Genomic DNA, 13,826 nt, shown 5'->3' with positions numbered 1-13,826 from the left:
TGGGAGAAGATATTTGCAAACGACATATCAGATAAAGGTCTAGTGTCCAAAATCTATAAAGAACTTAGCAAACTCAACACCCAAAGAACAAATAATCCAATCAAGAAATGGGCAGAAGACATGAACAGACATTTCTGCAAAGAAGACATCCAGATGGTCAACAGACACATGAAAAAGTGCTCCACATCACTCGGCATCAGGGAAATACAAATCAAAACCACAATGAGGTATTACCTCATACCAGTCAGAATCAAGTCAGGAAATGACAGATGCTGGTGAGGATGCGGAGAAAGGGGAACCCTCCTACACTGTTGGTGGGAATGCAAGCTGGTGCACCACTCTGGAAAACAGCATGGAGGTTCCTCAAAAAGTTGAAAATGGAACTACCCTATAACCCAGCAATTGCACTACCAGGTATTTACCCTAAAGATACAAACGTAGTGATCTGAAAGGGCACATGCACCCGAATGTTTATAGCAGCAATGTCTACAATAACCAAACTATGGAAAGAACCTAGATGTCCATCAACAGATGAATGGATAAAGATGTGGTATATATATACAATGGAATACTATGCAGCCATCAAAAGAAATCTTGCCATTTGCGACGATGTGGATGGAACTAGAGGGTATCATGCTTAGCGAAATAAGTCAATCGGAGAAAGACAACTATCATATGATCTCCCTGATAGGAGGAAGTGGAGATGCAACGTGGGGGGTTAAGGGAGTAGAAGAATAAATGAAACAAGATGGGATCGGGAGGGAGACAAACCATAAGCGACTCTTAATCTCACAAAACAAACTGAGGGTTAATGGGGGGAGGGGGATTGGGGGGATATGGACATTGGGGAGGGTATATGTTATGGTGAGTGCTGTGAAGTGTGTACACCTGGCAATTCACAGACCTGTACCCCTGGGGATAAAAATATGTTTATAAAAAAATTAAAAATTAAAAAATAAAGATTAAAAACTGTCAGTCACTGTATTATATACACTACAGGTGTTCTAGCACATGGCAGGTTTTTTTTGAAGACCCATGGAGATGACTAGTAGTCATTACACATTCACAATGCACCAGACACTGCACTATACTCTGTACACACAACCTCAGTTGCCTCCCAACTGCCCTCTGAAGTACCACTTGTTTCACAGATGAGGAAGTTGACTTAGATAGCTCAACGAATTTCACTAAGTTTATGTACCTAATAGAGAGAACTACAATCTGAACTCAGGCTGTCAGACTCCAGACCATGTATGTGTGTATGTATGTATGTACTTTTCTGGAGCAGGCAGCTGTATTTTCCTTTGATCTTTCTATGGAATATTGACTGGATCCTGTCTTCCTTTTGCATAGCCTATTAAAGTACTTACAGCAAAAATTGTGGCCACAAATGGCAGTTGCCCAAGCATGATATTAGTATCACTGAATTACTTGCTTCTCCCTTTTATTTGGTTATTAGAGTGATTTCATGCAATGAATGCATTTTTCATGCTAACCTTACTCTCGCTTAATCTTTTCTCACATTTCCCCACTTTCTTCATTATTCTACTCCCTGTAATAAAACAAGGAACAAATAAATGCATACCACATGCTGCTTTAGATAATACAGTAAATATATTAGTAAGAGTCCTACAGAGTGAGTACAAGCTTTCTTGGGTAACTCAAAAACCACTCTGCAATCATTTTTATAATTAAAAACACCAACTATCACTTCAATAACAAGTACATAAGCTCCAGTACTTTCCAGTTTGTGAAAATCCTGATTACTCTGCTTTCACAATAGCAGTAAGTCTTAACATGCAGATAAAATAAGCATTTGACGACATGGGCAAAAAGGAGGGAGTTCAGCTGGGGAGGCCTTATAACATAAAAATCCAGAAACTAAAAGGAACAATTAGGAGAAACTGCAGTGGACTCAGAGCTACCATATATACGTGGAAGGTGAAAGGAAATAATTAACAATGCACATACTTAATTGTATTGATAATAAAGCCATCAGGAGGAAATGGGGTTAGGGGTCTACTAGAAGTGACAAGGAAATGGGAAGAGAAGATATTTGGCTTTTGCCAGTAATACCATTGCTACCATTTACAGTAAGGATCAGACGTTAAAAAAAGAAAAAAGGGTAAGGGTCGGATAGTAAGCATCTTGGGCTTTGCTGGCTACATCACAACTAATCAACTCTGCCACTGTAGCACAAAACAGCCACAGACCTATGTAAACAAACAGATGAGGCTGTTTTAATAAAATTTTACTTATAAAACAGAATGCAGACCAAATGTAGCCTATGAGTTGGCAGTTTGCTAACCTCCGACATAAGATACCTAATAGTGAGGGATAAACAAATCTAAAGCACAAGAGAAAGGTCATGAATAAGAACAAATAGTTGGAAGTCACTGTCACAAATAAAGTGACAGAAGGGATAACTTAAGATTAGCAGAAATGCAAAATTTGAATACTTAAAGACACTTTATGAAGAACAGCACTTCATAAAAAGCATGAGGAGGTAAATAATTAGTGGTTTCCTGAAAATAGAAAAAAACATGTGAAATGAAAACTCGTGATTCCCTTAAATGTCATTCTGGCTCAATTACAAATCCTTTATGCTTGAGCAAGTGCAGGACACTGCAACATTTAACCATAGTCATTATCTGGAAGGCAAAGCCAGAACACAGAGAAGGTCCCAAATGTGTATGTAATACACTTAAGGCCTTGACATGAGACAACCCAAAGCAGGGTCAGGTTGCAACAAAATCTTGTACCTCACATATTTTATAGTCTCCTATACAAAAACAAAATCCACAGCATTTCACAGAAACTATTTACTCAAAATTGAGTCAAAGGTTAAAAACAAAAATAAAGCACAAAAATACCCTTAAAAACAAAACCGAATGCCAAGGGAAATGGTTTTGACAATACATAGATGTGTTTGGGAAATACTCTCATTTCAAAAATTATGAAGTTAAGTTTATTACACTGCTTAAAAATAAAACAGGGTCCAGTATCAATGTATTTGATTCAAGCTTTTTCAACGTTTACAGGCCTAAAATACAATAGGTCTTACTGTTTGTCTTTGGGAAGAAGTACAATCTAGCAAAGAAACCACTGTATTTAAAACAAGTCATAAATATTGGCTCATTAGAAGAAAGTAAAGCAATTAAAAACCAATTAAAAAAAAATCACAAGGCCCAAAACTGCAAAACTTGCAAAGAAGCACTATAGGACACGTTACAGAACTGATGATGATTCGTGTATGTGGATTAGAACAGTCTAGATGGGGAAGGGGTAGAGAATATGTGCCCCTGCTAGAGAACACAATACTATTTCCTTTACACAAACACAAAAACTCAAGTATACAAAGGTTAAGACTACAATTTACACTGACGACTATAAAGGCAAAAATGACAAGTTCTGAATTAGAAGAAAACAGGACAAGATTAAAATGTGAAATTGGTTCCCCTCAATTAAAAAAATAGCAAACCATAGTACCACATGTGATCATGTGCCTGCAATTTCATTTCTGGCTTCTAGCAATGGAAAAGTGACAGCAACATTAAAGTCTAAACTACTCGAAGTACAAGGAAGGTTGCCTGATGTCTACTTTGGAATTCATAATAAGCAGGATACCACAGCATTATTTAATGCTGTTTATTTAATACCACAGCATTATTTAAAGATGTTACAGTTTAGGACTGAAATTTTGACACCAAGTCCAATAGCTGTGAGGAGATGAGGTGTAGAGAAGTAACAAACCTAGCTGTTTCAGGGAAGGATGGGCAAATGAGCTGGCCTTGGCTCCTAAGGAAAACCACCTAAGAGTAATGTTTCTCAAATTGTATGTGAAGGACCAGTTTTAACCCTTAAATTGCACTCTGCCAAAAACATATTTTTGTAAAATGTATTTTCAAAAATTACTAGATTACTGATCACATACTTTAATGTGACAGTACTATCAAACTGCTATAGAATGTAGACATTCTCAATTTCTACACTGGTCCACAGAGACACTGGATAACAATGACCTACCATTTTGTTCTCTAATGTCAATCTGACTAAAAGCTTGTGTTAGTCTAGAGTCTGACTTTGAGTGAGAAAATTCAGCTCTCCCCCCACTAAATAATGAAGAGAATCCGTAACAATTAGAGATAAAAAGTAGAACAGAGACTGGTCATTAACTTGTTTTAATTTTAAAATTTAAAACATTGCATTATCATACTACCTCAGAAAATTAAAATTATCCTTTTAAATGCAAGCTATAGCTCTTAAGAATGTTCACTCCTATCAACTTGAAAATTTTGCTTTGTTTTACCATTTATTTTAGAAGATAACAGGATATAGACACTTAAAGTATATGAAAATATTCACTTAACTTATATAACTATATAACTCATGTATCTGTAAACTCCTGTTATCTTTGTCTCCATGTTCTCCAAACTCCCCCAAATGATTTAGTTGCTTGCTAATAGGGTGAGCCTAGGAGGCCTATTTTAAGTTCCATTACCAAAGGAAGTAAAATGAAAGAAAAATGCCTGGCCTATAACACGACTACAATCTGATGTGATTTACTATAGCCTATAAGATAGGCTCTACACTATTGAGAGAGTATAATGTGATTTATAGGGTCTCTGTAACAAAATCCATTTTGCAACTTAAAAGCTATAAAGTGACTTACATCCTCCCTGCTTCTGTTTCATCTATAAAATGGGGACAACAGCACCTACATCAAAGGTTAATTGTGTAGGTTAAAGTGCATGTAAAGTGCTTAGAACACTGCCTGGCACATATTAAGTACTATATAAGTATTGTAATTATTTAATTCTTACACAGTATGTCTCAAAGCCTTCTCTTGAACTGAATAAACAACTAAATTGGTTAAATATGTCACATCCCTACAATTAATTACAATTCTTTTGTTAAAAGATTTTAGTTCTCTATTATGAAAATATATTTATTTATAATCTGTTGGACAGGGAGAAAAAAGATAGAAAATCATGTACAGTCTAATCTTATATTTAGAAAAGATGCTAATGAAGTTATGAAAAGTTGCAAGTCACTGTAATACTTATGTGGCATCTGCCAAAAGTGACTCAGTAATTCATCATCCTCCCCACCCACTGGGAGAAGACTTAAAATAAAACTGATTATGATTCTAAAATGGTGAGAATAAGGATAATCAAATAAGTATTATAAATCAGGTTTTAAAAACAAATTTAGAAATGTATACATTTAATTCATTATTCCTCCTCCACTCCTGAAAGCTGATGCTTCTTAAAATGGACTACACTTTAGAATTAAGGAAACAGAGCACTGATTTCTAATATATTACTCCAATCGCACCGTCAACACACCACCACCACTATCATGTATATATAAGCTCTTGTAGTGCTCACAACTACATATCAACACAGACAATAAATCACCTTAACCAATCACCCAAGCTTAAGCAGCAGATATCAGGTACAGTCTATAGAGATTATAAACACAAAAGATTCCGTATTTCTAGAATACTAAGTAAGAATACTAAGTTTGTGGTATTGAGAGTACTCAGATAGTAACCTGTGGTACCCTGTAAGCTGTTTTTAAATTCTTCAATGAAATCAATACTATTAATTTCATGTTTACTATACATAGGATTTTTGTCAAACTTATTAGTTTTTAAATTAATTCATAATCACCATTTAAAGACAAATTTTCCTCTTATCTAATGATTTTCATTCTATCTGTAAGTTCAGCTTACCTTTTTGTCTATAACAGCCATATTTCATTTTATCTCATCAGAAATACAGTTATTATGTACAAAGTTTTTCACATGTGCTTTCAAATGCCTACAAAGTAGTAGATCAAGTTTTCAAATTTACATAAAACCACACTACACCAATTTACCAATATAAATATAAGTCTTCATACCTATTTATTCCATTCTATTTAGACAGTAACACTAACAAAATTCTTAATGTATATATCCCCACCACCTGTACTCTTTCCCTATGCTATCATATTGACACAACAGAACATCTCAATTCAGCAACCAAGTTTTACAACTACCATTCCGATCAAATGGCAATGCACTAAGATAATAATTCTCTTGAGTTTTAACATGTTAAGAATACATTATTTACCTAAGACCGAAGGACTATGCCTTCCTGCATAAAAAACAAAGATAGCCACATCAATTAATTCCATACATATGGTGCTACCTATTCAATTTATTAAAAATTTTAATAAACATAATAATCAAAACTAGTGCTCCAAACTTATGCTGTTCACGTGGAAGACACTACAAGAAGACACAATAGAGACTGCCTGGCAATAAGAGGTACAAATTCCTTCTATAGAGATGGAGAAATAAAAGGACAAATCTAGTTGTCTAAAAGACAATTCACTGTACACATTTTATTTACAGTTTTGTACACTGTCTTAATATGAATGGGACCGCTTTTCTACTTGAGCCATTTTTTAACCAAAGCAAAATAACCTAAGTAATACAAAGTGTTAAAATACAGCATAAAGATACAAAAACAGACATACTAATTCTAATTAGGAATGTAATTATGATGTTACATTTTTTATAATCCACAATTATGTTTAGGAAATCACATAAACATAGATCACTGATTTGAATGAAATGCATAAATTTGTAGCAAAGCTTTGTAGTTACAAAAAAACAAAAAAATTACCAAAGAATGCACAAAATTAATGTTTATTCCACCTTTGTGTCATATTCCTGGATCCTTCACCAATGTTACATGAGGAAAAAAACAAAAGCAAAACAAATGAAAAACTGAAATCAGAATCACTAATGTTATCAAGTAGGGAAACAAATAAATTAAAATCTAGCAGCCATCAGCAAGAGTACAGCAAAGACAATGCTGTAAAAAGAAACAAAGAAAATTGCTAGAAAACTGTATGCATCATACTCTTTCAAACCAGCAAAATATGCTCCTGCATACAATGGAACATAAACAAAATTTTTTTCCTGTAAGGTATAGAAATGCAAGTTCTTTTTTGAATATTGTGGATAGGTAAAATGTGTTTGTAATGGTAATTCTACTAAGCTATTACAGAGTGGGCCAGGAACACACTTATGGATTCTGGGGATGATGTGTACTGTAATTCTTTGATTGGGATAGTGGACACTCTAGCCAAAATTAAAAAAAAATATATATGAACACAGAAGTACAAGACAAAGGCGAATGAGACTTCTCTTATATCTTAGCAACATTTAGATGGAAATCAAATTTAAATGCAGTCCACTCTGCTTTTGAAGAGGCTTTGGTTCAGCTCCCAAATCTCGATTGCTTGACGCAGTCTCCTATGAGAATACTCAGAAGGTGTCTTCTTAAACAACAAACCTATTTTTAGTGGTGGAGCCGCTCTTAGTAGCTGTGTCTGCATGGGACTGATAACCAATCACTATCTTTGGAGGAAGTCCTAACCTTTCCTTGTATACCCTCCTAGAAGAAGAAAAATAAAAATAGTAGACATTAATTTTCATTCACACACACTAAATTTGATATTACTGTTCTTTACATAAAAAAGTCCAGAGCATGAAACAGGAAACTGCACACCCTTTTCCTTTTAGTAAAATTTACCCTTCATTTTATAGCAATTTGAGTTAATCACTTAACCAGTATCTGAGACCTGTTATGAGGTACTGTGTAATTACTAATAAATCAATAATAAGTAAAGCATGACAGTCCCAGAGTGTTCATAGTATTTGATTATTTGCAAATAATCACAAATACATACAGTGGAGCTGTATCACATGCATAACTCATTTATACAAAATTGCCTATGTGTCTAATTTGCTGATATAAAATGCTACAATTTTATTTTACATATAAACCATAATAAATATTGTATATTATTACAAATTACATTTACCACACTTACTTTATGGTATTTTCAGGGTAATTTAGAACATACATGATTTCTGCTTTAAATACTAATTCTGCAACCTAATTTTCAAATAACATGTGACTCTATTTTAAGAACAAACTATGATGAGTGCCAAAATGGGTAAGTGTAGGGGCTGTGATATTGTATAACAAGGATGATCTAATCTTGTCTGTGAAATCAGAGAAATCTCCCCTTCAAAAGTCATGAGGTTAAAAGTAAAATGCTGAGAGAAAGAAGCATATATGAAGGCTGGGGAACAAAATAAGGCTGTGTGGCTATAGCTCATAAAGAAAAAGAGTATAGCAAAAAGGGTGACAATGTAAAATTGAGGCCAGATCACAGAGAGCACCACAGGTAAAGTTACGAATCCAGACATCTATTCTTAAGAAAAACAGCAACACTTCAAAAATAAACACCAAAATAAAAATATACGTTTATACATACTGGAGCTAAATTCTCCAATATGATACTAGGATAGTTTTTATCCATACACCTTCCAGAAGATTCTACTACCCTCCTTCAAATAAACTTTCTAAAAACAGTTTTATGATAACCAAAATTATAACTATTATCAGATTTATGTCATGATACAGTGTATTCCTTTCCATTATACTTAATCATTAAAAATGCCAGAAAGCCAGAGCACTGAGCCATGTAACTTGGAAGGGTTTAAAAAAAAAAATCCTCCCTTGAAAAACTGAAGTCAAATATTTCACAAAGATTTCAATAATTTTTAATACTGACACAAATACAAGATTTTCAAAGAAAAGAAATTTGTACTTATTTTTAAACTTTTAAAATATTAAATCCCACAAATAATAACTTGATGCTGACAGGAAGATTGAGAATATGACCACAAACAACAGTCAACTTCTCTTTAGAGAAAACCTCTGTGGAATGGAAACTGGTAGATTTCCATACCTTTTAATCCAGAAAGAAATTATGTTCATAGGAGAATTCATAATGTTTGGAAAAAAATCACAAAGGGCGAACCAAACATTTTGTGACCTATGACCAATACTTAATTTTAAAACAAAATTTAAAATCAAATTTTACTAAGTTAAATGTAATAAAAAGAAGATCCCAGTTAACATGACCAATATATAGGGGTATGGTGGGGTGGAAGTGACAGGCAATTTTTACAAGGAATAATATTCACAAACAAAAAAATTAAAAACATAACACACGTGGGTTTTAAAAATATGGTCAGAACTAAGATACTATCACTTAAATGTGACTGGAAGTTTATGTACAGTGTACACATATGTACACAGAATGCACATACATTATTTGCCAATACTCACTGAATTACTAAGATTATTATAATATTAATGTTATGATTTTAAAATAGAAAAAAGACAATACTGTCATATGATAAATGAATAAAAGTCTACATGCCAAAATAGTGCACTCTGGTGATTGATTCTATACTCCCATTGTGAGGAAAAAGAAATTTTACAGAAACTTAAAAAAAAAAAAAAAAAAAAGAACAAGAAAATGGTAACACAGCAGTTTAAGATTGTAACTTTTCATGAAAACATTATAAGGAAAATAATCATCTACAAATCCAAGTATTTTTTTAAGTTATAAATAACCATACTTCTGCTTTTAGTTATCTTAATATATTTTTATCTTAATATTTTCAAGGAAGTATACAAACAGCAAAACTTACCCTATATGTGTAACAGCCTCTCTGTTTTCACATTCAGTAGTCCATATTGCTATCTTATCACCTTTAGCTCTAACATTAACAACAGCTCCACATACATCATCACTGTAGTCATCAAAAGATTCTCCAATAAGGCACAGCAGCTTTAAAAAAGAAAAAAATTCAATCCCAAATTACATTAAATAAATTATACATTGCTTAATGAACTACAAATGTCTCTTTACAAAACAGTTTTTAAATCAAAAGTTAACTTTTTGAACGTCTAAATTATATTTATGTATATAGTTCTTTGTCCTGACTTTTCAAAAATTCATTTGTGTGTTTAATATCGAGATCATTAACAGTTGTTTTAGCTTTTTAAGCAAGTGGGGCAATTGAGGTCAGGGCAAATGTAAAAGGCAAATTATCTTAATATTCATTTGCTCTGCTGCTGTTTCAACTTGCCAGCAAACAAATATTAATGGAATAACTGAATAGTTGCTCATGCTGCCTCTTGTTCTCACTGTTTTTCATGACACAATTTTTTTTTATTGTGGCAAATATAAAATTTACCCATTTTTACCATTTAAAAAATGGTTTTTTTGATTTGAGTATGGACAACACGACATTAAATCACTTTTAACCATTTTTAAGGATATGGTTCAGTGGCATTAAGTATACTGACAACATTGTATAACTATCACAACCATCCATCTCCAGAACATCTGTCATCTTAAAGAACTGAAATGACTTTAAAGTGGAATTCTAAAATGGATTTACTGATAATCTCCCCTCAAAACAAAATTAATCTCTTCATTAAAAAAAAAACCAAACAAATAAAAAACCCATTTATTGAAATACTGATGAATTGCTTAACTTCGTAAGTGCTAACTATAAATGAAACGCTATGACAAGTGCTAAGAATCCAAAAGAGATTATTATCCTTATGTCTGATAGGCTGGGGTTTAGAACTTCTCACTAGAGAAAATAACAATTACCTCATATTTAATGTATGTCTTATAAAGCCAAAAGTTCCAGGTTATAGCACAATATATAGGATCAATTTCATTGTTTGCTTCAATGATCTAAAAAATTTAGTATACAAAGAAATACTCTTAAGAGGGCTGTAAAACTTGTATAATACAAAAATGCAAGGTTCTAGAATTTTGAGGCTAATGAAATGACCAGGATGAGCTTACTATGGAAGTGAAAGTAAACTGCCGATCTCTTTATATCTGATTTGTAATATGGTATGAGGTTTCACTGTACCATATGTAAAATACACAGTATACATTGATAGTACAAAATTAATTGCTGGCTTAAGATTTTATAGGTGGGCATCCTTATCTCTTAAATTAAGTAACCAATGTAAAATGTAATCCAAACTAAGTTTTAATATTTCAAAACTGCTTTATAATTTTAAAACCTTACTGTCTCTAGCCAAAAGCGATCCAGGTCACTTCGTCTCTGCTGCTTGTTCAATGTAATTAGCCATCGTCCTCCTCGTTTGTTTTTCTCATCTTCCCACATAGGCTCAATACCATCCTACAAGGTTAGTAGGTAACATTATTAGACAAAATTGTTACTTTAATTGAGGAGAGCACTACAAAGAGGAAGCAACAACTCTGTCAACTTCTTACTTTGTTCTCCATAAAGCTGTTATTGATGTAGTGGGGAAAAAAGAAGGCAGGATTTAAAGCTATGGGACTGCAGAATTAGAGTCCTGACATAGTTATTAGCTATAAAACCTTGGGGTTCCTTTAAGTTGAGGTTCTTAAACACCAAGAAACAGATACCCTTGAGAAGCTACATACATTTCTATATATAGAAAATATATGCAAAAATTATGCAATTTCAGAGTTAATGAATGCCCCACCCCCTACCACTTGACAAAACCCATTTGTAAATATGAATATCCCAAAGACCAATGCATCCAAGGTTAAGAACTCCTGATGAACTCTAGAGTTCTACACTTCAGTCTACTCAAATGTGTAAGAGAGAGACTGGACTGGATGGTCAAAAATCAATCACAGTGTGTGCCCATAGAGTAAGATTCTCAATTGCAATTATTTATAGCAGTAAGGCAAAATTTGTTTAGGCTAAAGCCCAGTAAAATTAATTTAATTATTCTCCAAAACTCAGAGCATTAACTATTCCTAAGTTTCCGACAAGATTTCTTACTGAGTAACTGAATGGTCCAGTCTTATAATGAATGTATGAAATCCCCAGTTAAACATACCTTAAAAAGTGAGTAGTCACAGCCAGGCATTAAATTACTAGACAACTGGATGTGGTTGTACAGACTAGGTAAAAGAAAAGGACAATTATAAACACAGAATATGTAATGCAGAGTTTAGGTACTTACATATACATTTAGAGAATATGATAAAATAAAAAGATGAAAGTTTGTTTGCTTGTTTTTCTATCGAGTCAATATCCATAATGGACCAAAAAGGTATCTTAATAATGGTCAGTTCAAGACTCTGCATTTGATCATTTTCAAGAAAATACTTTTAATGATTTTATTCTGACAAAAGTATATTTTGATGTATTAGTTAACTCAGTGCATACATATATATATATAAGAAACTGAAAATAGGAGGTATGAGGCTGCTTTCTGTACATGAAAGTATTCATGATGCTAATGAGCAGTTTTAAACACACACAAAAAAAAATCAAGGGAAAGCAAGACAAACTTCCTGACTATCAGCACTGCATGACTGAAAGAAGACAGTATTATTATCCTTGAAGGTGTCCTAGAAAAGACCAATGGGTCTCAAATACTGCAGTCATTACTAGTCAGACAGCATAGCAATTATTTGGAAAGCTTTGGAAAAAAAGAAGCAAGCAAGCAAACAAACAAAAACCACCAGGCCCCACTCCTGTGATTTTAATCCCTTTATATATAGGGTGGAACCCTGGAATCTGTATTTCTAAACTTTCCCCCAAGTATCAATGTAAGAGTAACACTTGAAATAACTTAAATATTCACTAGCCTGAAGGTAGAAGGATAAATCATTTGCCCTCCTAAAGTTTCTTCTTGCAATGTTATAATAAAATTGGCAACAGATTTAAGGATGCTTTGCCTGTCTCCAACATTAGATGCAGAAACATGATCTTTGCTACATCTGCAGACCATGGACAATGCTATTATCCTTAGATTCTCTTGATGCTATTTTAATCCAGAAATATTTCAAGCAGAATTTTAAGAAAGATTCTGGCATCCTTTGGATCACATTCCACAGGATTACATACAAATCCAATTTGGGGGAAGGTAGCCCAAGGCTGAATAAGATCTGCAGAGTTACTCATCGGTCACTCTTCCAAACTACATTATCATTGGCAGCTTCCACTAGGCAAGAGAAGAGGCCTGGATAGTAACAGTAACTATAGAATTAGCACCACCACTTAATGAAATTATTGGAGAGGGTGGAAATGCTTTCTTCAATGGCACTCAAGGTAGAAATGCCCAATGCTTCTTTATGCCTTCTCCTTTCTCCTTCACTGTGCTCTAAAGTCTATTAAGTTTATAGTAATGAGTACTTGTAGTGACACATTTAAACAGAATCAGAGCACTACAGATGAGACTGGATAAGTCCCAAAGGGCTCAACAGCTGTTTACCACTAAATCTGCCAGGAAAAAAAGTGAGAAATTAAGTGCTTAGGTATTTACAGAAAGCTAAAGAATTCCTTCATATGTCTAAGTGTGAAAGTCTACTATGCAATGACATTGCTTACACATAACTAAAGTATGGGGCCATGCTGTAATTACAGGCTCACTTAGAAACCCAATTATGTAAACCGGTGAAAAGCCTAACAAACCAGATAAATGCAGATCTGGTTCAGAGGGGGAAATGGTTCCCAAGACTCTTGTTCTTCCTCTTCCATAGGAGACTGAAGACTTTTTAGAGGACTCAAATAAATACAATCAAAGAAGAAAATCACTTGATGTTTTGATGAAGGGCAAAACACAGTAACCCTAGTTTAATTAGTAACCCTAGTTTAATTAGACAACTAAACCTATGAATTACTGGGGATTTAAATACAGTTCCATTACTTCAAAAAAAGATAATGATTTCAATATAAAGTGACCACTCAAAGTACACAGCTCAAAATTTAAGAGTTTTCTCTAATTATTCTATGCTTTTTCCCCCCTAGTGATTCAAATGCATATTTAATGCCTATTGTGGGCAAAGCACTGCAAAGATACAGAAGAATACTGTTTCTGCCCTGGAAGAAGTATACATATATGAATCTTCTGACAATCTGTTCTTTTTTG

General features: G+C 33.6%; 1 protein-coding gene across 2 annotated transcripts in view; it reads right to left on the bottom strand.

Moving 5' to 3' along the window:
• Positions 1 to 6,368: 6,368 nt before the first annotated feature.
• LOC111157179 (eukaryotic translation initiation factor 4E) overlaps positions 6,369 to 13,826 on the bottom strand; it is a 41,311-nt gene continuing 33,853 nt past the window's right edge. For both annotated transcript variants that reach the window (XM_022518472.1, XM_022518463.1), the window contains exons 4-7: positions 11,787 to 11,850; positions 10,979 to 11,092; positions 9,572 to 9,711; positions 6,369 to 7,454 (exon numbers count right to left, since the gene is read on the bottom strand). In XM_022518472.1, the coding sequence (XP_022374180.1) occupies positions 7,340 to 7,454; positions 9,572 to 9,711; positions 10,979 to 11,092; positions 11,787 to 11,850 (433 nt within the window). In that variant the 3' untranslated portion in view covers positions 6,369 to 7,339. The remainder of the gene's footprint in view (positions 7,455 to 9,571; positions 9,712 to 10,978; positions 11,093 to 11,786; positions 11,851 to 13,826) is intronic.

Source organism: Enhydra lutris, unplaced genomic scaffold, assembly GCF_002288905.1.
Source record: "Enhydra lutris kenyoni isolate GAN:26980312 unplaced genomic scaffold, ASM228890v2 scaffoldscaffold3, whole genome shotgun sequence".
Lineage (NCBI taxonomy): Eukaryota > Metazoa > Chordata > Mammalia > Carnivora > Mustelidae > Enhydra > Enhydra lutris.
Note: the sequence above shows the minus strand (reverse complement) of the source record. Positions and strands in the feature narration are given on the sequence as shown.